At 40.7% G+C, this 26,175-nt stretch overlaps 5 protein-coding genes across 8 annotated transcripts in view; 3 read left to right on the top strand and 2 right to left on the bottom strand.

Moving 5' to 3' along the window:
• Positions 1–1,181, top strand: part of otos (otospiralin) — a 2,385-nt gene extending 1,204 nt beyond the window's left edge. Inside the window, exon 4 of the mRNA XM_064338828.1 lies at positions 560–1,181. Within this exon, the coding sequence (XP_064194898.1) occupies positions 560–747 (188 nt within the window). The 3' untranslated portion in view covers positions 748–1,181. The remainder of the gene's footprint in view (positions 1–559) is intronic.
• Positions 1–11,808, bottom strand: part of LOC135256725 (T-lymphocyte surface antigen Ly-9-like) — a 26,032-nt gene extending 14,224 nt beyond the window's left edge. For both annotated transcript variants that reach the window (XM_064338812.1, XM_064338810.1), the window contains exon 1: positions 11,676–11,808. In XM_064338812.1, coding sequence (XP_064194882.1) covers positions 11,676–11,762 — 87 coding nt within the window. In that variant the 5' untranslated portion in view covers positions 11,763–11,808. The remainder of the gene's footprint in view (positions 1–11,675) is intronic.
• On the top strand, positions 1,559–6,654 carry cops9 (COP9 signalosome subunit 9). Its single transcript, XM_064338829.1, has 3 exons — positions 1,559–1,726; positions 3,641–3,713; positions 6,552–6,654. Exons 1-3 carry the CDS (start codon positions 1,631–1,633, stop codon positions 6,587–6,589), a joined length of 207 nt encoding a protein of 68 aa, XP_064194899.1. The 5' UTR covers positions 1,559–1,630; the 3' UTR covers positions 6,590–6,654.
• and2 (actinodin2) lies at positions 11,709–16,419 on the top strand. Of its 3 annotated transcripts, none has more exons than XM_064338785.1 (5): positions 11,983–12,309; positions 12,589–12,667; positions 12,739–12,783; positions 13,251–13,399; positions 14,080–16,419. In XM_064338785.1, exons 1-5 carry the CDS (start codon positions 12,148–12,150, stop codon positions 15,532–15,534), a joined length of 1,890 nt encoding a protein of 629 aa, XP_064194855.1. In that variant the 5' UTR covers positions 11,983–12,147; the 3' UTR covers positions 15,535–16,419. The 3 variants fall into 3 exon arrangements, with proteins under 3 accessions (XP_064194856.1, XP_064194855.1, XP_064194857.1); XM_064338787.1 differs by having other exon boundaries at positions 11,984–12,309; positions 12,624–12,667; XM_064338786.1 differs by lacking the exons at positions 11,983–12,309; positions 12,589–12,667 and adding an exon at positions 11,709–11,800.
• Positions 16,420–19,632: 3,213 nt separating this feature from the next.
• adipoqa (adiponectin, C1Q and collagen domain containing, a) lies at positions 19,633–22,676 on the bottom strand. The gene is made up of 3 exons (XM_064338832.1): positions 22,480–22,676; positions 21,144–21,433; positions 19,633–21,064 (listed from the first exon to the last, which is right to left on the bottom strand). The coding sequence occupies exons 1-3, from the start codon at positions 22,659–22,661 to the stop codon at positions 20,535–20,537; spliced, it is 1,002 nt and encodes a 333-aa protein (XP_064194902.1). The 5' UTR covers positions 22,662–22,676; the 3' UTR covers positions 19,633–20,534.
• Positions 22,677–26,175: the final 3,499 nt, after the last annotated feature.

A 26,175-nucleotide genomic window follows, 5' to 3' on the forward strand; every position in this document is an offset into this window, starting at 1 on the left:
ACTTTCCATTAAAAAGCATCCTAGCTGTCAGTTCCTCCAGGCAAAATATCGTGCCAGCATGGGGCAACAGGACAACCAGGATTGCTACGGTGTTTAACTGTAAACTGGAGGGAACTGAGGAAAAGCGTTTGCTGTCACTGTCACATAGCCTACATCCCCCTGAGAACCTCTGGGACCAAAGATGTATGAGCAGAATCCCAGACACCAGCTTGTGTGATGTCATCACTGCTTGGTATATGCTGCCATAGGAACACCCACAGACCTTGGCTGACCAAGGTTTTAGGTTCATTAGGTTAAAGGGGAGATCCCCAAGAGATTGAGTTAAATGTTTAGATTTGTTGTATGGTATCATAATGATTTTGGATTAAGAAATTATTGTTGTTCAGGAAAGTAATTCATTTTATTTGTTAATGCAGTTTGTGAAATGTTTTATATATGTATTTTGTACAAAGTATTCATGTAATACTCATACATCCAGTAAAATATGTTGTACTATATATAGAAAATGGAAGTAACTGATATATTTTGAGACTCAATTATTGTATTATTGCTACCCCAGTTCCATATGATCAGCCACCAAATGTGCCCTACTGGCCCTACTCTACCACTGACTTCTGGAGATACGTGGAATACTTCCGCAGCATCGGGGCCTACAACCACATCAACGAAATGGCCAGGGCCTTTTTCGCCCATCAACACCTCGGCGACACACTGGGCTATGAAGTTGCCGAGGGGCATGAGCATTGAACATTTATGATGAGAAACGGTGGTGTCCACTCCTGATCCTGGAGACCCACTCCTGTGGGCTTTAGAGATGCTGTTCAGCCAGCAGCTGATCAGTTGATCAAAACATTAAAGGTTCCATGCAATCAACGGCTCGAAATAAGCCATTTATACTCAAGTTGGAAGCCAATAAACCAACGATCTCCAGTGAACACCTCCGATGCAAACCTTGTGTTGTAAATCACAGATAATTACGTTATATAAATAATCTTAAAATAATTTTATCTTTATTAATATAAACCTTTAGCAGTTAGCTTGAGTGTATAGTTTTATAATAACCCATTGTACCGTAGAAGCATTTACAATTAATCGCAGTTTATGCCTTCATATTTACAAGCTGTTAGAAATGCAGAGTCATGTTGTAAGGAAGTGAAGAATCAATAAATGGAAATAATCTGCTTACCGTTTTTATTTTTGATTTATTCTCATACGCTAAACTAAATATATAAAAATACCCAGGACAACCTTACATAAACATAGCCTATTGACAATGCACGCATACATGATTTACGATAATCCACTCCCCAGTGTAACTCAAGAAGGTAGTAGCAAAGTGTGATCCTTAGCTTGGACTAGCATTCGCCTGTCCAGCACATGCCTGACAAAACTTTGAATGAAATTTACCTTTTTTATCTAAATTATACTAGCCACTATATTACAGATATAAAATAAACTAATAAAATAAGTGCATTCTCCGAAAACTACATTAAAGATACTTTAAAGATTCGCTCGCTTGGTGGTTACTTTCTCGCAAATATCATATCCCTAGTCGGACAGTAATTGATGTAACCAAACCGGAAGCGGGAAGTATTTTTTCATAACAGATCGGACGGATTTGGGATTATTTATGCCACTCAAAGATCAATCAAACTCGACCAACATGAAGCCAGCGGTAGACGAAATGTTTCCCGAAGGAGCTGGACCTTATGTAGACCTTGATGAGGTTTATTACTTGAATATTCGTTATTCTTTAACCGCATAGCTAGCATTTAACGTTGGTAGTCTAGCTTCACGTACAGCTGACTTGGTAAAATTAGCATTCGCCAGAAAACAAGCTACTCAATTTAACATGTTTACATCGTATCATTGAGTGTAATTTGTTCATTTTCTGTCTTGGATTATGTTTCATTGGTTTACTTGCCGGCGTGTTATCTATAGTCAAATGTCTCTTGATTCAGTACACTCAAACTACCCATTTGACTAACGTTAACTAAATTATCTCAGTCGTAATATTCTGGAATGGTAACGCTGGTTAACGTCCGAACACCCCGCTATTTTCATAACTGCTGTGACTGGGAAATGTTTTTTGCTTGAATAGGTTAATATAGATATAGATATATATGTTGAACTATTGTGGTTGAACTTCCTGTTCGTCGCAAGCGACGATTGATGAGTAGGCATGCTGTTCTATAGCTATGTATCACTTTTGCTGGGTACTGAGTGAATAGGGAGAAACCAGACAGAATAAAGCCGCGTTTCCACCAAAATTACCCGGAACTTTCAGTCCCAGGAACTACGTTACCAGGAACTAAAAGGTTCCTTCAGCCAATGGTTGTCTGCGTTTCCACCGGGGTCTAAAGTACCGCGAAGATTAGGCAAATTAGCCCACTGACGTTGTCGTCGGTCCATCTGTCATATGATTTCTTCTGTAACCCCATATTACCACCGAAGTAGCCTACATTATTTTCTAATAACCGGGACAGCCCGGAGGGGTTTATTCCACTTATATACAACGGGTTACCAACAATGACTATATATGGTTACTTTTGTATTTATTGATTTTCATATATCCTCTCAAACACATTCATTAACAGCAGAAAACATGCACACGTTGTAAACAATTTGCTGTTTTATTACTTTCTCGTCGTCAATTCCATATAGGCTAATCGCAAAATGACAAGAATAGAACGAAAACTCGGACTTGCGTGAAAATGTAAATTAGTAGTGGTACAGCCACCGTTTGCTTTCCTTCGAAGTTACTGCTAGCCGAGCAGCGAAGTGTGCCCTCCAGATGCGAACCATGCACCATAAATGAGTCCATAGTCTTCCTGGTCTTTTCGTGGAATTGAAAAATGGCAGTAAAATTGAGTAAAATTACGGCAGTCTGAAAAAGCTAAAGGGAAGATTACTAGAATTAACCTGTTATTTTACCCGGATAAAAAGTGCGGAAGGTGATTTCCAGTTTGCTTGTACTGTATCACCAATGTTAATTATGCAGAACTACCGCATACCTCACATAACTGTATCAAACGTTTTGAGTCAATTACAACGGGCTAACAAAGAAAATCCGGAAGAAAATATTCAGCAACCGAATTAATCCGTTTGAATGTTTTGGTAGCCTACGTAATATGCTGTCCCAGCACGAATGCTTAGCATTTTATAAAACGATTACTAAAGCAAGAAAAGAACAGAAGAGCACACGTTATAATTCCAAGACGTTGACAGGCTATAACCAAAAGTAGGCTACTGCGCCGCATAACATACAAGTTTGATTTGTTATTATGAAAATAAATTGGTTTGCTGCTGCATATTTTCAAACATGGCGGGTAATGGCGGAAAATAAATACAACACAAATGCTACGAGTACTCGACCAATCAGAAATGTTCAGCGCTGCAAGCTCCACCCAAAAGGTTCCTGTACTTTCGGAAAGTACTACCCCCCGAGCAGGAACGTTTTGGGGGGTAAAACAAAGCCCCCAGAACTAAATTTAGACCCTAGTTCCTGCGGTGGAAACGCACTGAGTTCCTCAAAAGGTTCCTAGTTCCGGGGTATAGTTCCTGCGGTGGAAACGCGGCTTAAGCTTCTCCAGCGAAGCCCCTAGAACTTCTCTTCATCGTACGCTTTTGTTTCTCACAGGCAGGGGGAAGCACCGGGCTTCTAATGGACTTGGCTGCAAACGAAAAAGCAGTCCATGCGGACTTCTTCAACGGTAAGGGGGTCGGTGGGTGGTGAAATTACAATAGTTTTCTTGGCATTAATGGTTTAACTATGGTAAGATAAATTTAAATATATGCAACGATATAACATGCTTGACATTTTTGTGTAATCTGCAAGTGCCTTGTTTAAATCCTGGGGATTTGCGTACTATTACCACCTTTGGAGCAGCAGGAAGCCTTTAACATGCTTCAGAAACACTTTGATCTTTCTACCTTACCTCCCTTTTTCCTGATCCAAAGTCAGTTTTATAATTTGGTGTGACACCTGCGCCTGAGGCCGAATAACATCAAACGGCAACAACTGGAGAAACCATTCCCCATCTGTGGCACTAATGTGGCCCACTGCAGCAGCATGGCTTCAGTTTCATTGTGTGGGGGAAAAAAAAAAAAAAAGTCAAAGATGGGGTCTCTTCCGCCCCCGTGTCAGTAGTGTTACTTGCTGGAGGTGTTTAATAGTTTATGGTTTGAAGTTCAAACTGCCTACGATTCTGAAACTTGTAGGCATTGAGCTTATCATGATATGTATGTGAAGAAGCTGATGTACTCAATCACCAGAACATCACCTCAAAGCCATTTGCGATGGCACGGTGGGGCTCTGTGGAACTCATAATAGGGGGGCTACTGTGTGCACTTGGCCACTGACACATTGGCGTGAGCCAATCAAAACACTTTTCTATGTTAAACACTACCTTTTTCCTTCAATTCAGGATGTTACTATACATAACGCCACCATTTGTGTGGTTCATTCAATGCCTCTTCTGTTGCTGCAGTCAAGCTGGTTTAGTGCTCTCAAGTAAATGGGTGATGGGCTTTTTAAACCACTACCTTCCAGTGTTGAGGCCTTGCACTCTCTTGGGTGCTGCCCCAAGATTAGCCATCCTTGCTCTGATGGAGACCTACAAACCGTAGGCAGAACTCTGGTCCTATCACTGTGTAGAGAATGTGTATGGAAACTGGGTTTTGCACCTCTGTTATAACATTTTGATGAGCAAACAAATCAGACTTCATTCACAGTCCAGGAAATGAGCTATTTTCTTTAAGATGTTTTTTGCTTTTCCATGTTGAACATTGGACGCCCTGAGTATTTGCTTTTGCAGAGCTAGGTTTGGTTTTTTTTAGGGAAGGAACCATAAAGTGTGGTAGGGGGAAAAATAACTATAAACCATTTTACAGGACCTTGTTAGACTCCAGCTCAGCATGGTTCTGAGATTTGTGCCAGTTTATCCGGTTTTGAGAGGCCCACGGGGCTGAATGCATTTCCTGCCGAAGCAGAGCATCTTTTAGTGAGGGGTCCCAAACAGGGGGACCGAAATTTAGCAGGTCAATTTGAAGAGGAAGATAAGTGCCTAGCCAAATACACAAAAAGTTATCTGTTCCAACGGTTATCTGTCCATCTCAGGGCCTGCCAACATCCAGTAGACTACACATGAGAAAGTATTCCCTGTATTTTAATGTGTGTACATGGCAAGAATAACTGGTTGAAATATAAAACTTTTGATTGTTTGTTTTCAAAAATAGAAATCCATGGTTATTCTCTCAATAATGTCAAGGAAGAGTAGCCTAAGAACAAATACACTGGCAAGCAATTCATAGGTATCCTTAACTGTCCTGCTAAAAGAATGAGTGTCTGTATGCAGATCTCTTTGTAGCAAGGCATGTTATCGAGAAAGTACTGGATTTTTCATGACTAATACGAAATATCATTTGATGTGCACATTAAGGCTGTCAAAAGTGCCATGAAATTGAGTTTGAATATATTCGAATATCATTTGCCTATAATTCACAAAAATAAGCTGCTTATTGTCATTTATAAAACGTATTTTAGATCAACTTTGTGGCGCGTACGGAGAAAATCATGTCAAAGTAGTGACTTATAAAATTTCAACATGACTCAATTTGACCGTGGCAGGTGGCTCACGCAGGTCTCACTTGAGTATGCACGCAAGTTCTTTTATAAATGAGCCCCCTGCAGTTTCTATAGCCTAATGCGCAAATGAATAAAGCACTTTCTTCACTTGGATGTAATTTGCCACAACTCGGCATTTATTAATCACAATAATAGGGAAATGATTGTTTATAGGAAATCCCTGTTTATTTCTTAACACAAAAACTATTCAAACGGCTAATACCTGTAGCCTAAAACAACATAAATTACTTACTCTGTTTAGTTTAACTTCTTTCATCATCCAATTTTATAAAAATCTTCAGAACAGAAAGGAAACATAGCTTGCCATGGGTACATTATTTAGCCTACATTGTTAGCTGACCAGACCTGTTGAACGGAGTGGAAAGAGACTGGCTCGCGAGGCTAGCTGACCAATAACGTTAGGTGTCCATGGAGCTGAAAGTATCACCGCAGGTTATTGGCAAGGCAAACCAGACGATCCACTTGCTCTGGATCCAGGGCAGAACGTTTTTTGTTGACAGAGGAAGTAATGTTAGCACAGGAAATGAACTTTGCGTGCATGAATATGATTCGCCGCATGAAATTAAAGCCTGTATATTCATGTTTATTGCAAAAACGCAGGATCGAAAACTAATATTCAAATGTTCAAATTTAGGTTCAAACTTTAAAAAAAAAAAAAAAAAAGATTTTCGAACTTCGAATAGTTTTTGACAGCCCTAGTGCACATCCCTACTACAGGCACATGAATCATTCAAGAATGTGCTTTGAAGTATGTTTATACATCCTTAGCTATCCCCCTCTTTCATAATTTTGATTAAACTTTAGGACATGTTAAATGTCATTTCAGAATTATGTCTGTTGTAATTATTTAAGTACTTTTCAATGATTTTGTGAGTTTACTGAAATGAACACTTTTTTGTTGCAGATTTTGAAGACCTCTTTGATGATGATGATATCCAGTGATGTCCAAGTTGTACACGTTTGAAAAATTTGTAAATAAACACACAAAAATATTGAAAATGTAAAAAGGTATCCAGTATTTTCGTTTCTGTGCTGGGGTGCAACGTGACTGGGACTAACAGTTGAGCACAAGTATAATACAAAAAACTTTGTTGTATTATACTTCTATTTGAGTGAGTTACGTTTTGTAGTTTCAGACAGTTTGTAGAGTCCTGAGTCCAGATGTTGCTAAATTCTAAAAATCTCTAACATTCCTCTTTCTGTGGTATGTTAAAATTATAACAACTTGTTCATGTCAAAAACAGCCTCAAACCTAGATTGCAGGTTTATGGGCTGTCCTGAACACCTGTTAGTTGTAATTTTGAGTATAATTATACACAAGATTTGTGTATGCTTGTTCTAGTCGTGCTTAAACACACAGCAGATGGCGAATGATTAATGGAGTCTCAACACAGAATTGCTTACATTATTTCAAATGGTATCAGTAAAAGGTGCAAGTATATAGATATTAAGAGTCAAAATACAGGTCATCTTGGTATGCATCAAGGAAAATGCAATGCCTGTTTTGTTAACATTGCATTCTGTTTTACACAGTTGATATGGTGGATTATAGAAGTTCTTCTAATGTGACGAGAAACCCAGACCATATCTCATACTGCTTTAGAAGGGAAGAAACGGCAATAAAAATGTCAATTTAGAATCGTTAGCCTTCCAGAGTTTTCAGTTTCTTGGTAGCCTTTGGCCTTAGTAATCAAACAAGGGAAGTGCCATTGGAAGAGTATCAAATAAGCAGAAAGGGTCAGCAGAAAACAGGTGGAGAAACATAAAAATGTTCTTTGGCGTCATTTAACAACCTGTGTGTGAAACTTTATACACTTGATTTCTAAATCTTTCTGCATGTAGGAAAAATTTTAGTACAAATACAAAAGGTTTAGGGACAATTTCATCACAAGTCTTGCTGTTGCTGTGTTCACGTGATTACAATTTACATATGGCATAAATAAAAGCTCTAACTAGCCCTATTTGGTATAAAAAACGAAATATAGCCTCATTATCAGATGGACACTCATTATTCAGAAACCATATCACTTGCATTATTCACTTGAAACTATATCACAAATTCAGACTGAACTAGAAACAGTTGCACACAAGGGAGGTACACAAAAATAAATTCATATTTATACATGAAAAATATCAAGATGATTATTTTACATCAAGAAAAAATACATAAGATTTTCATGGACAAAATCAATATGTACATAATCTTCCTTAAATGGTGCCATTCCACCTTTTGAGAGTTAAAGAAAATCTTTTTAATTCCAAAATTTCTGTATGGGGGCAATGTTGATGTTGGTACTATTGCTATTAGTTTTATAATGAGCTTATTAGTTTATTATGCATATTTGTATGTCAGAAGAACTGTTACCCAACCACTTATTCCTCGGAACATGAACACGCTCATAATCGCAGCAGTACCATTGTTCAGCCACAAGGAAATGTTACTGTGCATAATCTTTTTAGACATTTGTGATGGTGGAAGCATTCTCTTAAAATGTTTTTATTTTTATTTTTTAATGAATCTCAATTTTTTCAAATATAATTCTGCAGATAGAAGAGGATGACATCTATAAGTGCATGTACAGGTGCTAAATGGAGTGAGAAAGGTTCCGGGCTTGGCGACCAATGTTTGTCTGATTTCTGAAGACATAGTTTGCATGTAAGTTTTATGTTTCACATCTTTTTATGTGGAACTTGTTACATGGCCAAACAAATTCAGTATTTACAAGACTGAAAGACTTTATGCAAGAAATCTGATCATGTTAAATACATTGAGGAATGAAATGTGAAATTTAATTAAGTCTTACTTTTCCAATCTGTTGTTTTTCTGTGATTTTATTTTTTTAATGATTGGTCATGATCAGTCAAAACCAGCAACTGGAGGGCATATTTTTTATTAGCACAAGATGTTCCAGAGACTACCAGCCCAATAAAGACAGAGAGGGAAGCCCTCATAAAACCTTGCCTTTTGGTCTAGTTTTATGTGACAACCTGAGGCTAGTGTGAAAATACCCAAGATTCACTTTTACTTATCCTGAAATTCAAGATTCATTTTTGTTGCTCTGAGATATGGTTTGCTCCTCTGGCTTTCCCGACACTACTGAGTTTAAGTTTCTTTATCTGGTTTTCAGTGGTCTCTTAATATCTGTCCTCATATTTGACTCGCAATTAAAATAATACATTGTTAAACTATTTATGAAGGATGAAGAAATCTAAACACTTTTCTAAGTTAAAATACAAGGACCAATGTCAATCGAAATTAATTAATTGAATCCTGGAATGCCTTTTTCACATTGGCCTTCAAAACCAAATTCAATTCTTGGCACTCTTTCGTTTGCCATGCAGAAACACTTGCTTATTAGAAAATCTGAAGTAATGCTAGGAAAAGCAAACCTTCATTTACTTCATTTACCTTGTGTATGTGCAGATTGGAAATGTGCCAACCTTTTGTATCGTAGCTCTGGAGAATGTACTTGAACAAGCTTGACCATATTAGATGGATTTAAGACAAAAATGTCAAAGATAAAAATACGTTGCAACAACAATACTTTGGAAGACGGGCAACAGCAGTGAGTGTGACATAAATATTACAGAATATTTGTTTTGACACCTTAGACTCTGGAAAACTCAAACGTGGCATGTGTAAATTACACCCTATTCATTTCTCAACTGTTTCTTTTATGATTTGTTTCTTCCTCTCCTATTTTCTCCTCAACAGTCTACAGCTACTCAGTATTGAAATTACAGGACTTTCATTGGTCGGTCAGGAGGCAGCTCAGGAACCAATCCCAGTGTGTCTAACAGCATGGCCGTGCTGTGTGACATGCCTTTTGTTTTTAATTATCATGGTGCAGTTTAAAAATGTTGCCCTGCTTGGCTTGACACAGTGGGTTCTGCGGGGAGCTCAAAGGTAGGGTGGCGAGGTTAAAGTAGACCGAAGCCCCCAGAACTCACTTCTAAGGTAAGGGCAACTCACTCCGTCAAGCGATCCTAGAGGTTTCAAGTGCCAAGGGTCTCGCAGCTTTAACCGAACACAGGTAAGTTCTGCATTTGGTGCCACTAAGACTAATTTTTACAGCGGGACCGAATGGTGTAAACTGCATGTTTGTTCACAGTTTGCTTCATTTCAAAGCTAAGAAGAATACATGTAGACAGTACTGTAATTGTGGTGGAGTTCAGAGAAATTGTAAGTTTACTGGATGTGCATGAAAAGAAAGCTGCAGGCTTGAAACCCAAATTTTACATTGCTGCAGCACTGCAAAATATTGTATTACAGTGCTACAGTACTACAGGCTGAATGGGATTACAAACATTGTTGGGTATGAATGGTCAGTGCATTAAATATTACTCATTATGGATAAGTAATTCATGAAATAAAATGGTCTAGTGTTCATTCAAAACTATAATTTACCACCATTAAGTAGAGGGGGAAAGTTACAAGGAAGAGGCATTATGAAATGGGACTCGTCTGATTGAAGAGTCTCTCAAAATTGAAACATTTGGAGGTTAACAGATTGGAGTCAACACATCTAACTTAACTCAGTTTCAACATTCATATGCAACCTCAGATGAAAGCACTAAAGCAGGTGATGGTCTGGGGTGTTAAGAATATTACCATGCCACAGTTAGTTTGTGAAGGTTCAGTACATAAGTTATCCAATTGATATTACGCAATTGATATGTGACTGCATTAGCATTGTATTAGACTAAGGTTGTGTGAGCATTTTCACAACATTTCATATATTGTGTGCATTTGATATTTATGGAAACAGGCTCCAAAGGGGAAAAAGCCCAAGTACATAGCCTGTATTGCAGGGGTAGCCAACCCTGGTCCTGGAGAGTTGCAGGGTCTGCTGGTTTTTGCTTTTACTCAGCACTTAATTGATAAATTAAAGCAGTCAATTGCACAAAACCAGCAGACCCTGCCACTCCCCAGAACCAGGGTCGGCCACCTCTGGTATCCTGAACAGTTTATTGGTAGCCCAAGTGTATCATTCTTTCCAATTACAGCAGCATTACTCAACCAACAGACTTTACACCAATGCACAAGAGATGTCAGTGTTTCATGACCAACTTCTCAAAGTTTGAATCAGAAGTACTGCACATTCATATTTTTTAAATCTAACTCTAGTCCTGGATGGCTGTAGTGACTGCAGGTATTTGTGGTTTCCTTTCAATCAGCAACCAATTAAGGCCTTGAGGGCAAGGTGTGTGGACTCTTTAGCCAATCAGTGACTTGAATGAATCACTCGTGCTGAAACACCAAAAACATGCAGGCACTAGGGTTGTCCAGGACTGGAGTTTGACACCCCTATATTTAAAGTATGCATCACAAAATTTCGGAACTTCTAACAATTATTTAATTCGCTCAATCATACATTGATCTGGCATTTGTATAAGCATCAGCTACAGCTGCAGGCTGCAAGTGTATCCTGAAGCTTTCACTCTGCTCAAGTACAGAAGTGAACTAGCGTAGTTATTAAAGCTGTCAGAAAACTAAAACGAAGCTAATTGGTGGGAACAAAACCTGCGCGCAGAGTTGTACACCTGATAGATGGACGCCTAAAGCATTGTTAATACACTTTTAGACCAAGTAGCTTATTTTAGGAGTACTTAACGACAATTGGAAACACGCAGATAACGTTTAAAGCGGTTGTTCGCTGTCATCTCTCCAGACAAAGTAGGCTCTTACAGTAGGCATGCGTCTTGAGACCATCTTGCCATGAAACGGAAAAACGTCCCACAACTTCCTTCCTATAGCGGTTAACGATCGGAGTATCCCATTAAAACAATATTCCAACCCGAGACGCCTGTTAAATCAAAACAGATGTTCTCAGCTGAGGTTGCATTCCCAACGTTTTGAGACGTCCTCAGTTGAAGTTAAACGATTATCTTTGTTTGGTGCTGAATGGATAGCGGCACACAAGCTACGGTGGAATAATACACCTTTAGCACGTCGTTGAAGTTATTTAAGATGTAGCAATGTAAAGCACCATTATTGGAGACTTCATACGAAATAAAGTTGTCCTACCTGATATTCCCTATTCCTGGTATTTTCCAGTAGAAACGGCTGAAAGCTGACAATGGCACGAACAGGACGGCTAACGTTTTCCTGCATGGTCACTGGCTTCCTGCTTGCAACCGCGTTATTACCAGGTGAGACCAATCATTCACTCACGTATCAAGTTTGAGTCAACTCAGTGTGGTCCCCCCTCCCCGCTTAGATTCGACTAGTCTGGGGGCAAAACAGCGGTTCTAAAAAACGAATTAATTTTCCGTAAGAAAAAGTTCAAACCAGTAGCCTATCACAGGACGTTATCAGAGTGCGAGTGGTAAAGGCCCACTACTTTGTTATGGCTTACCTGCGTAAGCGCGCGTTTTTGTATAAAAGCACAGACGCCTACACACGTGGTTTGTACTTCATTAACAAGTCAGGAAGTTTCACTTTTATAAGTAAAAGTGTCCCGTGAAACGGCAATGCTCAAAGGCTTCTAGAAAGGATCATGCTTTATGCCCGCTGGAAGAAGTCAACAACTCTATACAATATGAACCAAATCCATTTTGCCAATAAGCTTTTTGCTAGTCAGCAGGAAGAGCTTTCTTTCCAAATGGTCCTGCTCCAAACTTGCCACAGAAACACTCTTATGAAAATTAACAGCATGCAGGTAGTGGATCAGATTTTGTTTCTCATAGAATTATGTTGCTGACTGCACATTTCACCCTTATAAATCTCTCCAGTTATGGAGCCACAGGTAGAGCAGAAGTGTGGAAAATATTGTCCATTCCACCCCCACCCCCCCAACCCACACACACATTTTTATGATGTGCCTGCCTTTGGGAACATTGCCTACACTTTGTAATTTTATAGTTGCACTTCCAGTAGGCCTCAGTAGCACACAACCCCCACTGACCCTGTTCAAAGCAGCGTACTGTTGTGTTTGAAGATTAATCCACATGACACTACCTGCATGTGCTCCAGCATGGAAAATACCCGGCCACATGCTCCAAGGGGCTTATTAGCAGGTAAGCGTTTTTTTCTTCATTTGAAACGACCAACATCTGGTTCTGATGAATGCTTTTACTGTCCCTCACAGACTTTCTGGGGGCTGGTCCAGTGGGGGAACGTCTGAAAGGAGACGGTAAATATAGAGTTTTCTTTTGTTTGTCTTTTTTATAAAACCGTTTTGAAATGTGATTGTTATCATTGGCTGTAGTATTAAAAGAGTCACTGAAATTGGAAGATACTTGTTACTTTGTGACTTACTTGCACACAAAGATGAGAAAAGTTGTTATACTGACGAAAGATCTTAGGCTTTTCATTTTGACGGAAACATACATACTTCATCAGCTATTGTCAGGCACCAAGCTTTAATGATTTGTTAAGATGTTAGAAGGACTTGCTGTATTAATACAATCACGTTTTGTTACTTAAAACCCACAAGTACTCAAAAAACATTAGTGTGTTTAAGTTGTCATCACGAAAATGTGTATTTGAAATACAAAGCCAATGGACCGTTGGAGTGCCTACCATCCATGATGATCTCGGGCCCCACATGTGAAATGAAGGGAGTGTCCCTGTGAACATGCCTTTTGCTGTGGGTTCCAGTGGGAGATGCAGCACCAGAGGAGAAGGCTGCCAGTCCGTCTGCCTTGAAGAAACTGACCCGGAACAGGAGGGACGTCAGCTGGCACAGGCGGCTCCCAGACTTCTGGACCTGGTACAAATTCTTTATGAACACTGGGAACCAGGAGGGGGTGAGTACATCACACCACCGCCACAGTCCACAGACCTCCTAATGTCCGAGTCAGTAATCCAGGGATCTCAAGATGTGTCTTGCATGGAATATGATATGATGATATTTTCAGGCATTTATTTGGTTCAGTGTATTCAAGAGCCAGGAAAACAGCTTGTTTAGTCCACGAGTCCACGAGAGTAATTAAATTATTTCACAGTAGTCTCTGTTGTACTGGTTAAATGGTGAAACTCAAGCACCATTTAACCCAGAGGGCCAGTGCTGGGTAACTTGTATTTAGACACACAGCTCATCATACTGCCATGGATTAATTACTGTTGCCGCTTCAGTTTGTTCTTCTATATGTGGACAAATAAATAATAAGCTAGACTACTGTGATCTGCCCTGATGAAGGTGTACAAATAAAGGAGCTTGTTTCATGACAGTGTTGGGAAATAATTTTCTAGGTTTTCCAGCTTTGGTTCTTGTGTCTTTTTCAGGATTTTTGATTATGTCTGTAAAATGTTTAATGTGAAGCACTGTGTAACTACCTGTTTGTAAATGGTGCTATATGAAATACCAATACTAATTGATGTATAGAATTGCAGAGGGTGCCCCACACTGATGTTCCAAAAAACAAATAAACAAAATTCCTTTTTTTTGGTGCTAATGCTTGCTGGACTGTGTTCCTTTTGTCACCAGGTGGAGGATCTCGACCGCATTTACCTCAATTACCTGCAGAACAAACATCGGGTGGAGGAGGGCGGCCCCTCCTTCAACCACTACCTCCAGCACCTGGGGGAGATCTACAAGCTGTGTGCCGACTCAGATGACCCAGAATGCCTTGCTGAGCAAACCAGCAAACCCAAGGCTAAGGTTGTTATGCCCAAGCCGGCTCCATTGAAGACTGTCTGTGACCCGTTCACAGACCCCTATTGCCTTTTTGCCAGAATGGTGGCCGCCAAGCTTCCCACCCCAGCCTCACAGCCCCCAGCCCCAGCCCCAGTCAAAGGTCCATCCCCCATTCTAGCTCCCCTGTTACCCCTGCCTGGCAAAGCCCCCCTGGGTTACTACTACGCCCCGGTTCTCGAACCCTTCCTGTCGGCCGAACAGCGGGGTGAGCTTCTGCGCATCTGCAACCCTTCTGACGTCGAGTGCCTGCAGTATCACCTGCGCGCCGCGTATGGCTACAGGCCGGCTGCTGGCCCCGCCCCCTCCTACGCGCACCTGGGCTGCGACCCAACCAAGAACCCCTACTGCAAACCCACTCTGGTGCAGAAGGCCCCGTCGGGACTCTACCACCTGTACCCGACCTGCGACCCGGACTTTGACCCCTTCTGCAAGCCGGGCGCGCCGGCCCCGGCCCCTCAAACCGCGGAGTCCGAGGAGGCCCCCAAAGAGCAGGTCTGCAACCCGCTCTTTGACGACAACTGCAACCCCCTCACTGCCACCAAGCTGGCTGGTATCACCAGGCCCGTCTTAGAGTACACCCCCAAGGAAGAGCCTGCCATGAACCTCGCCTGCGACCCTCGCTACGACCCCTATTGCCTCATCGGGCCCGCTGCCGCCCTTCTGAAGCCGCCTCCACCCCTGCCCCAGGACCAGACCCGCCCTCGCTTGGGCTTCAAGGGCAAGACTAAGGAAGGCTATGACTGCTACCTGTTCTACGACGAGGGCTGCTTCCCGCCAACCTCCAAGGGTGAGAGCAAAGCCCCGGAAGCCCCCGCCTCCGACGACCCTGACTGCCACCCCTACGACCCCACCTGTGGGAGGTTTGCCCCCCAGGCCTTAAGCGCACCCGAGGCCAACAAACCGGCCAAGGACGGCGTGATCGAGCCCCACCCCGACTGCGACCCAGAGTACGACTACAACTGCCGCCTGCGGCGCGCCGAACCCGAGGCCGCCGCCACCCCCACGGCAGAGGAGGCGCCCCAGGAAGACCAGGTGGAGGAAGAGTCCAAGGATGAGCCCGTCCGCCAGGAGGAGCCCCTCCAGGAGGCTCCCGGGTTCGACCCCTACCAGAGCGGGCAGGGCGACCCCTATGCTAGCTATGTGGCCCAGGACCACGCCGTCCCTAGCTTTGAAGACTTCCTTAGAGGATATGCGGACCAGTATGGCAGATACGACTCCTTTTCTGGAGGTTACAAGAAAAAATAAGAACACACTAAGGAAAAAAGTAGGAATGCTGTAATATGTGCAAGATGCACGCAACACACAGATCACACACACCCACACACACACATGCGCACACACACATGGATCAAAATGAAAACCTGGCCAGTCTCGTCTGTACCACGGTCCTGTGCTGCAAAAGCAGCAGGTTGAGGGGAGATGGGGTGTGGGGCGTCTGCATCAGTGAATCTGATTCACTTGGTCACAGTACATGAAGTTCACTCCATTGCTGCCTGATATGTGTGGAAAATAGCCACACAATGAACATTCTCATAGGTTCTTTGGCCAAAGAGAAGACCACGTGAAACCTGTTTGGCCTTGTGTTTTTTTAAAACCCAATGTCTGTAGTTATGAGCCTTTGCATTCTTGTGATTTTTTAATTAGGGGTAGCATACTTGAATATAGTTTAACCTGGAATTGCATTTTCCTCAGCGGTATGTCGTCCATTTAATTTTTATTGTTATGGATCCCTTCCTCACTAATATTTAATGTTGTCCTCTAGGCTTTTGCTTAAAATGTGTACTTACAAACCTCAAAAACCTTTGTTTGTTTGTTGTTAATAATATACATTTTTTTCCCTTTTTAAATGTTATGAATAAAAAGCTTTGAAAAAAGTTATTATTTTATGTTTCTTCTTTAAAATGAAGTGTTCATGGGTCCTCTTCTTCAGCCTATGTAGTTTTCACCTAAAAACATGAAAACGTGTGTCTGTGCATTTGTAAGACAAAATATAAAATACAAGGAATGCTATGTATTGCAAAATCAGTTTGTTTCTATTAACATTATATGCATACTTTTGCAGAACATTTTAAAATGAGTGCCATTACAGCATCTACTACAATAAATGCATAAAGCATCAAAAACCGAAAAGTTGGTTTCTAACATTTTTCTGTATGTAACCCATCTTTAAAAGGTAGTCCCAAACGATTTAGGGACTTTTAGCATGACCGCAGATATTTTACCATGCTTTAGCTTTTATGATGAAATTGATCTCTGTTTTTTTTAGTCTGAAAACCATGTGGCTTCCTTCACAGGTACTCTAAATGCAGGGTGGGGGTTTACTCTCTTCCAGGACCTGCGGCTGGAGTCCTACTTACAAATTTAACAACAGGAAGTTTCCTTCAATATTTTAGACATCAGTGTAGATAACATATGTAGATAAAAATACCCAGTAAAGGTGACCCATTCATGAAAGTACATGAGTCATACAGGCCCAACTCTGTATTCATGTCTATTTATTCCAATGGTAGACAGTTGATAAAAAATTTAACAATATGTGCTTGTGGTCATCAGCATTCACAAGATATTTAGTTCAGCCTTCTGTTTTTTTCACATTGTTGTGGTATTTCTCCTTCCCAATTCATTATAAATAATGCATTAGTTGAATGTGTGGTTTTTGGCTGAGGAACTCAATTTCACAATACAGCTAATTAAAATAAAAAAATATATTTTAGGTTGAAACTAAAGGCAGTAAAATCTTATTTCCTCTGGATTGAAAGGCCTGCTTTTGAATGCAGCAGAGATTCTGAGTTAGGCCAACAAGAGGGCTGTGATAGGGGACCGCACTCTAAGAACAGGTCCTTCTGAAAGTCAAAGGGACTTGCAGCCAGACAACAGCTCCTTACTGTACACATTCACATCTCTTTATGGTCAATATGCCAACTGCTATATGTGTGTGTATGATAATCACACACGCAGCAGGGACAGATGTGTTCATTCTGTCTACAGAAAGCAATTCCCCGCTGGTTTCTCAACCACAGAGGAAGGAGCATGCAATACAGGCTCTGCGAATCAACACTGAACACGACCAAACTAAATGACTAAACAAAGACCATGATTCTGATTTGCTGAGATTTGAGTGCTATACGGTGCTACGTAACCAACAAAAGTCAGGAAACACCCTTTGGCAGGCTGGTAGATGCACGTTCAGACTAAATTCAATACCAACACACTGCTAATGCATTTATTGCTGTTCACATTGTCAAAAGGTGCTTAGCTTTTCTGATACAACAGAAGGTTTGTTAAAAACGTTGCTAGCACTGTTGCAGAATACAGTGAAGTAAGACAAGAGAAACTGAAAATTTGAAAGAGCATATCAAAAGAATTGTTTCAGTCTGGTACTGGAATGCTTGAGTACTTCTATAAGACAGGAAGAAAGAAAGTGCAGACTAGCGAATACCTTTAGCCGTCGGCACTTTGCAGCCCCCGACCACTTGGAGCGAGTCTGGAGAAGTGCTGAGCGTTACCACAATTGTTCAGGTGCTGACAGTTTTAAAGTTTAAAGCCCGAGCCAGGAGTCCTAATGACTACCTTTCCTCACTGAGCATGTATGTGTAAAAGCTTTTGGAAACATTTGCAGTAATTGTAGGTGCTGTCTTGTAAATTCTGTCCATTCTTTGCACTTTTGGGGCATCTGGAGCTGCGCTGACCTGCGGATAAATAATCCCAAAAATTTACAGCTAGCTAAAATTTGTACCTCAGCATATCGAAATCACATTTGGAAGAAGATTTAGCTCTAATTTTCTTCACTATAGCAAGTTGTATCAATATTTATTTCAATCAAACTTACATCTGTTAAAATCAACTTGCCTCTGTGTACACAGAAAATGATTTATGGTTGTGAGCATGAAACTGCGTGGGTGAAACATTACATGAAAGCATTTGAATCCTGTGTTTTTCTGCAGGTGAAAGGAAAAGATGAATTAAAGAATTAAAATGTGGCTGAAGCATGAAACCAAGCTTGCAAACTCACAAATAGGTCTGGCTATGGGGCAAGAATGAACATGCTGCCTAATCTTGAGGTTGGCAGATGCTAAGGCTTGATTTTGCATGGGGCAAACAACAGTTGCTGTGGCTCATCAGAACCCTGGCACGCTACGCTACGAAGCAACTGGTGTCAAATAGCCTGGCTTGGCAACATACTGGCTGAATTCATAGGGGAGCAATAGCAGTTTCGGATGACAAGATGAAACAGCAGAGGACTGTACACGAGTTAAACAAATAAAAAAAGTGCATTTAACATAATATATGATACTTTAAATAGATCTGCTTGCATGTTTCAGTCATTTCCATTCCAGTTATTAATCTGATGGGCAGTTTGTCCATGTTATGTTCCTGAAAGTGAACCTTGAAAATCTTAAAAGAGTCTATGGGGGGAAACAAGCCGGTGTTCTGTGAAAGGAGTTTTTTCCCCAGAAAGTGCGTTTTGTTTCAAAAAAGCTGAACTTTGCTGCCCCTTAATGTTTAACAAAGGAATAACATGCAACTTCAATTGCAATCTAAGATTTCTTTCAAGATTTCCTTCTTTGAAGATTTCCTTTTAAAACAAGAACACATACTGTACAGTATATCTGTAAAAAATGAGATCTTAAAAAATATTTAGAAACACAGTTTTCCAACACATATTATATATACAATACATACATACATACATACATATACTTGTTGTAATCAGAACAATGTAACAGAAAACATTTCACTTGAAGTTTTAAAGATAAAATACACAATAAACACATTTAACAACAATGTTTTATTGAAACATGTCTCTTGCTTCAACAATGATATAAATTTGCATTGTGAGAGCATGGTTACATTCAAAGCCCTGCACCTTGCTACTTGCACAGAGAGAGATCTAAATTCTAAATGGTGTGGGGGCACATGGGATGACATATTCAGAGTACCTGGCCGAGCCTGAAATTATTTATCAGTCCATTTATAACATATTAAAATGTCATTGATTCGTTCTTTGAAATTTCATTTATTTACATGTCTTTTTACTTGTTTTTCAGTACCATCTTAAGATTATATTCCTTTTCAGTCTCTATCCAAAGACATGCAGGTTTGGCTACTTGGGGGGGCATTGACAGGGTGTTTCTGTAAAGAGCAAGCAGGCTCGGTCAACCTACCCATGTATACATAAAGGTTAATAAACAAATCTTAAAAATCACTTTTTAAATATATTTTTACTATCACTCTATTTTCCAAGGGTTGAACTTTTTTTAAAATTCGTTTTTTTGACTCCATTGCAAAAAATGCTCATGAAACATCTGTTGAACAATCTTAAATTGTAAATTGTAAATGCAGCATCAACATGACAAGAGAAAGAGTGGTTGATTATTTGTTTTCCTATGTGCAGATGGCACTGTGTATATACCCTAAACAGATGACTGATCCAACTACGCAACCTACAGTCATCACTCATTTCTACTTTTTCCCAAACAGATGATTGAATGGTGTCACTCTGCTGTCACTAATAACAAATTGCTGCTTTATTTATGAGTCTTTGGACACATACGGATACAGCTATTAGGACAGCTGCTTAAAATAACAGAACACGGCTGTATTTTATGATCAGAAGCAATAACTCCTTTATCTGCAGAGCCAATTTATTTGGCGACAACTAGCATAATTAGAATCTCATGGTGGAGTAGGTACTCCATGACCTTGGTTATTAAAATATAAATAAATGCACTGATAGAAAATGGAATATGCAATGGAACAACTGGAAAGTTGAATAGTGGCCAGCAGATGGTTGAAAGGCCTGCTTGGGTCTGGGCACTCCAACATAGGGGCTTGGTTTGGCATGAGGGCAAAAGCAGCTAGCTGAGCATACCCTGGCTACAGCACTACTTCATCCACTGAAAGACAGATTTCAGTTTAGTTAACTTAGTTGGATGCGTCAAGCATTTATAAATCTTTATTTATAAAGCTTGTCAAAGCCAACCAACAGTGTGTCCTTGGAGTGTCCTAAGCAATCTCCTTCGGTATCAGATTAAAATATGTAATTTCCTGTACCATTTAAAATAATTTAATCAACTTAATATATAGCACTTACAAAATAGTACGTGGTGGATGAAAAACAATAAACCTATGCTATGTTAAAAGGACTAAAAAAGGACTGTTTGCAAATTGTTGGAAAGTCCAGTATGGCACAATTCGACCATGACTGAGACCACCGCCACTGTGCTCCGTCATGCTCAGCTCCTCTAGCTGCTCGCCGGGTCATCGGAGTACAGGAGGAAGCCGGAGAACGTGGAGTCGTTGGTGTTGTCGGCGTAGATCTCGCCGTGCTCCTCCTCTCCGTACACCTGCAGGTAGACCTCGTCCCTGGCCTCCAGGCGCAGTATGATGGAGCCGGAGGCCTGGTCCAGGTTGTTCTCCTGGAACTGGTCGTAGGTGAACATGACCGCCTTGCCGTTCCTGTACAGGCTGACCCGGGTGTCCTTGGGGTAGATGGTCAGGTGGTAGGTGAAGAAGTAGACGCCGGGGTAGACGCAGCGGAACTTTCCGCTGGTGTCGTCGTAGTGACGCTGCTCGTTGTAGAAGGGCTTGTTGAAGCGGATGGGCACGTTGGCGGCGGACGCGCGGCTGGTCAGGCCCACGCTGAAGGCCGAGCGGAGGCCATGGGTGCTGTCGCCCCGACTGCCTTTCGCCCCAGGGATGCCCGGGAAGCCTGTAGGCCCCCGCGGGCCGACGTCACCTTTGGCGCCCTGCTCTCCCTTTGCCCCCGGTTCACCTGCAGACACACAGTCGCGTGAAGAGGCTTTCAGACCTCTGCCCTGGTTAAATGAAACGGGAGGTCAAAACCGTCTTACCAGGTTTGCCGTTTTCCCCGTCGCGGCCATCGCGCCCGTCTCTGCCATCTCTCCCCGGGGACCCGCTGTGCCCTGGGGTGCCTGGCACCCCTCCCATACACATGCTGCAGGCCTGCTTGTCGTCTGGCTTACTGGCAGGTGCCACAGGCTCTTCTGGTTTTGGAACCTCTTTTCCCATGTCTTCCAAGTCCAAGTCAATATCCTGAGTAAAGGCCAGCTGTCCTGCCAACAGCAGGCTGAGCACCAGGATCCAGAGCAGTTTCATGGTGACTGATCGCTGATCTCTGGTACTGCAAGGACAGTGGACACCGTTAGAACACCTGCACATTCTACAATCACACATACATCTTTCCCCACTACTCAGTAAACATTACAATTTCCATCTTGCATCACTTTAACTATAAGATTTGAGGGCTGATATCAAAATCAAGGACTGCTGTGGTCATCAAGTACCCAGAGAGTAGTTGTTGTAATAAACTGCACTCGGAAGCAACAAGAAAAACAAACACCACTAAATATGGATGCTCTTTCTTGACAGAGATAATACACATTGCATTTTGATCAGGTGCTAAGTAAAACAAAAACAAAAGCATCTGTATTAATTTAGGGAGGCTGCAAAATGGTCTCTCTGTCTCTGTCCCATTACAAGCTTGTTCTATTGCTCATATGGTACATATTGTACATATGTGAATTACGGCGATTTTCTGTTCGTCTTTTCCAAAAGAACTACAGAACTACAGGCTGCTCTGGAAGTACTATAAACATTTTAAGTGACATTGTACAGAGTTACATACGATCTCCCGAGGCTCTCTGAAATAGTTGAGTTCACACCCCCATCCACTCCCACTCCCAGGCCTTGGATTAAGACCCAGGGCAGCTCATTAAGCTAACATTAAGCTTTTTTTAAACGGGTGACTGCTGTCAACTCCTCCGCATTGCTTAATGAGTTCTGAAGTAAAATGAAGGAGACTCAATTCCATGGGAAGCAGTAGAGATGCAGCCATTATCATTCTGTTTTGGTCATAACATTTACTAATAGTAAAATAGAAATAATTATCCTTTCAAAAGAGCACCCTTAACTGAGATCCAGAAAAGATAAAGCATTTTGAGTTTTCAATCCAGAGGAATGTCACCATGCAACCAAATCACATGTGAATGGCAAATGCCAGAAATCCAGACACTGAATTCCTGTTCCTAACATTTTTTACTGTCTCTTAAAAAAAAAAAGTATCCCATATTATTCCCTTGTGATCGGGCCTATACATCCTACAGGCTACTTCTGGGGAAGAGCCCCGAACAGAGAGCCCAAAGTGAATAGAGAGAGGGACATGCTTACCTGCCCATCGTTGTAGTGTCCAGTGTCCAGTGGCAGAGGATACCAGCCCTCGGTCTGGAGCAAATCACTGATGGGTAGCAACTGTCCTTGCGGGGCATCCGAAGCTTTCGCCTCTTATCATTGCCAGTGCTAAATTTATCCCTGCCCAAATGGATTTGCAGCTTGGTGACGTCTGTGGTCATCGAATGCCCTATCAGTCCCTATCAGGGCTGCAGTATCTGTGGTTCTCCCAGGCAGAGGCTCAGACCAACCATGTCCCTGCCAGACTGCTATCAAGTTAAAGCACAAGAAGTAGTGTAGCAGAGCCAAAGCATTGTAGCCATTATAATATGCACTGCGCGGTTTTTGTGCCCCTTCTCTTGCCTCTTGCGAATCCAACTCCTGAGTAAAGCTCAACTGTCCTGCCAACAGCAGGCTGAGCACCAGGATCCAGAGCAGTTTCATGGTGACTGACCTCTGACCTCTGGTATACTGCAAAGACAGTGGACACCTTTAGCACACCTGCCCATTATACATTCACACATTCATCTTGCCCAACTACTGAATAAACGCTAATTTACTGCGTAGTGGGGAAGCAGTAGTGTAGCAGACCCAAAGTATCGTAGCCATTATAATATTTACTGTACCTGTGTGTATGTAAATGCATCTTGGGGCAGGTGTTATGGGACCATGTAACTGTGTGTGCATGTCCTACATACCCTGGTGAAGGTCTATTCATAACTGAAAATAGCTTTTTTGTTGTCCTTTGTGTGGTTATTTATGTGAGAAATAAATGACTTCTTCATCAATATTTTTTCTAATGAAGTAGCTCGATCTATCTAACGAGGTGCATAATTGAAACAAACCAGAACGTTTTTTCTAGAAAAATGTAAACAAATCAAACAAATTTCAAAAGATCAAGATATTGAAATAAAAATAATGTGGCTCTTGGAAAGGTTTAACATTTCATAGAACTTTTACCACTTTACAATCAACATGAAATTTGAGTGTTTTACATTGGATTGTGTGAGGGAAGGTGGATATTCTGGGCATTTGAATACAGCAGCATTATGCAGAAGCTATACAAATTTTAAAATGTACGCCTGCTTATAGGTAAGCATGCACCTTAAAATCAAGAGGCAAAAGTAAATTAAAAAAAAAAAGTCTTTAAACATAAAATTCTGAACATGAATTCCATTAAATCTTCAGAAGGTCACAGCTCCACCTAGTGGACAACAAAGAGAACATTAGAATTGGATGCTTCTCTGGTCTGACAGATGACACCATGAGCATTACTTTCCACGAAAACCCGACAAACCTTGTACAGTATATTATTTTTAAAAGACGTGTTTTAGGAGTAGTTTGGGCCTGTAAACTAGTTCAGTTTTCCTATGCAGTATTTATTACGTGTTTTTTGGGGGTCAAGATGTTACAGTGGTAGAGGTGTATGTAGAAGTGTGATATGTATTTTTTAAAAGTGCTTTTATGTTCTAAAGAAGGCTGAGAGCAAAAAGCATAGCCCAAAAGTAAGGATCTGCTCCTTCGAATATTCTGTCCCGGACAGAAATGAGGAACTTTTCAATGTAAAATAATCTACTATTAATGCCATTCACAGAGTGCAAAACACCATTCCATTAGAAGAACTTTAATAGTTTCAGGAGCCACAGAAAGGAAGTATACCTGGAACCATTTAAGTTCATTTTCCAACTGAAGAATCCGGAACTCATGTATAAGTTCACATTTGGTCCTTGGTAAAGTTAAAGGAAGAATGTAGCAATGACGGATATGTAGGCTTCACGAAAAGGAAAGTAATATTGGTTTATTTTTAAAACTATGATTTAGGAAATGGTTAAAAGTAATGCAATTTTACCTTCCTTTTCCTGAAGCAAAATTTTTTTCTAAAATTGCACAACAGCCTTTCTACTTTGGATAAAGACAAAAATGCTATTTTAAGAATTGATCATTAAAAAAACCTGTTTTAAGACTGAAATATAATAGGGACTCAATATACTGAAATCCAATAAAATAAAATGGCCACCAGGAATCTGTTGTTATCCTTTCTCTTCTGTTGGAGAATAAACCTTTAAACATGTCAATGGGTGTTATGCCATTGTGTCTTTAAGATCTTTTTCTTTAAAATGCTGTATGGGAATGTCTTTAGAGTTTAGTGTTTATAGTAATCCATTTTCATGACACAAGCAAACATCAATATCCTTGTTTATGAAACAAGGTTTACAAAATGAGTAAGCTTCATAGTAATCCATTTTGATGGCATCAGCAAACTTCAATGTTCTTTTTTCTGAAATTCAGCTAAAATCATGCATCATCGTTATAATAATTCACTTTGAGAACACCAGTAAGCATCAGTTCTTATTTCTGGAAAGTGTCCAACATAAATAATGCTGTAAAGCTGTTTTAAAGTAGTCAGATTTAATTTAAAATGAATCACCGGATTCCACACCCATGGTAAACCTCTTCTGGTGTATTAGTAAATCAACAATGTCACACAGCACATATTTTAACTGCAGCCCTTATTCAAAATGAATGAATATTTACCCAGCTTGAGCACCTAAAATGGTCTTACAGACCTCCTTTACAGGGTAATGAGATAAAATTCCATCTTTGAAAATAAACAGTGCTGTTTTTTGTTCTCCTTTAAGGCTGAAGATGTTTTCTAAGGAAATAACCTTATGTCATGTACTATAACCTTGGAAGCATAAAGGTTTCCTGTTTTTAGTTTGTACTCACTGTTACCTCTGAAGCAAAAGTATCTTTTGTAATCCTAATGAGGCTGTCACAGAGATACAGGGTTGCGTGTAAAAAAAGACAAAACTTTGGATTGTTCGGTGGGAAATTAAAATCCAGGCAACGTGCTTGGTTGGACATGTACATGCTTTTAAGCCTATACTATTTACACTTTTTTTCTCTTTCTTTCTTTTGGCTGCATCCTTATCGACAATCTGCCTGTCCACAGAACCAACTCCTGACTCTGTGGGGCCCTAGGCAAGATCTTCAAAATGGGCCCCAAAATAAAAAATAATTAAAATGATAAATGAAAAACCAATACACAGGGGTCCCATAAACCAAGCCAGGGCATGAGTGGTCACCTATATGGCCCTCTCTGCATGCTTGAATTCTGTTTTGAAAGCTACATCCAGTTAATGTTTGACAAACAGAAATAGCCAAATCAAAACTGTAATTGTGTGATGTAATAAAAGTAACAATAGCTTAAATTCTGCAATACAGTATGTCACATTAAACGATAAGTACCTGAAGATGGATGTCCTGATACAGCACAATCATTGGAAGGCAAATCAATGCATTTTTCACAGTTCTTAAAATGGATACAATTGTTTTTTCTTCACCTGTTTCTCTGTGTCTATTCACTGGTACAATTTGCAGGATATACATAAATATGGGACAAACCATTTTTGGCTGAAAAAAAAAACAGGACATTCGAGCTAATACTGAAATGTTGGCAACCCTACTTAGGGCTTTTGTGAAAATGTGAGAGTTTTACTGTAGTTTTTCTGGTTTTGCAAAGCAAATAGCGCAGAACTGATAGCAGAAAAATGTAATGACATTGGCTATTTCTCTTTAGTCGCAACTTTCAAAAGATCATTCAGTCATGCAGTTTTTTTATTTGGACCAACTGAGTGCCCTTACTACAGATGAGCGCCCCTTGAACATACACAGCTCCCGGCTTGTCTGGCAGCC

The sequence above is a fragment of the Anguilla rostrata genome, chromosome 6, assembly GCF_018555375.3.
Source record: "Anguilla rostrata isolate EN2019 chromosome 6, ASM1855537v3, whole genome shotgun sequence".
In the NCBI taxonomy this organism is placed as follows: domain Eukaryota; kingdom Metazoa; phylum Chordata; class Actinopteri; order Anguilliformes; family Anguillidae; genus Anguilla; species Anguilla rostrata.

What these genes read in the sequence shown, in the direction of transcription:
- adipoqa (XM_064338832.1), bottom strand. Translation starts at nt 22,661, where the DNA reads ATGACCACAGACGTCACCAAGCTGCAAATCCATTTGGGCAGGGATAAA. An exon ending in GACACTACAACGATGGGCAG is followed by an intron (nt 21,434 to 22,479) that starts GTAAGCATGTCC and finishes CTGTCCTTGCAG; the next exon opens with TACCAGAGATCAGCGATCAG. An exon ending in CGGGGAAAACGGCAAACCTG is followed by an intron (nt 21,065 to 21,143) that starts GTAAGACGGTTT and finishes GTGTGTCTGCAG; the next exon opens with GTGAACCGGGGGCAAAGGGA.
- cops9 (XM_064338829.1), top strand. Translation starts at nt 1,631, where the DNA reads ATGCCACTCAAAGATCAATCAAACTCGACCAACATGAAGCCAGCGGTA. An exon ending in CTTATGTAGACCTTGATGAG is followed by an intron (nt 1,727 to 3,640) that starts GTTTATTACTTG and finishes TGTTTCTCACAG; the next exon opens with GCAGGGGGAAGCACCGGGCT. An exon ending in CCATGCGGACTTCTTCAACG is followed by an intron (nt 3,714 to 6,551) that starts GTAAGGGGGTCG and finishes TTTTTGTTGCAG; the next exon opens with ATTTTGAAGACCTCTTTGAT.
- and2 (XM_064338785.1), top strand. Translation starts at nt 12,148, where the DNA reads ATGCTTTATGCCCGCTGGAAGAAGTCAACAACTCTATACAATATGAAC. An exon ending in TCCAAGGGGCTTATTAGCAG is followed by an intron (nt 12,668 to 12,738) that starts GTAAGCGTTTTT and finishes TGTCCCTCACAG; the next exon opens with ACTTTCTGGGGGCTGGTCCA. An exon ending in ACACTGGGAACCAGGAGGGG is followed by an intron (nt 13,400 to 14,079) that starts GTGAGTACATCA and finishes TTTTGTCACCAG; the next exon opens with GTGGAGGATCTCGACCGCAT.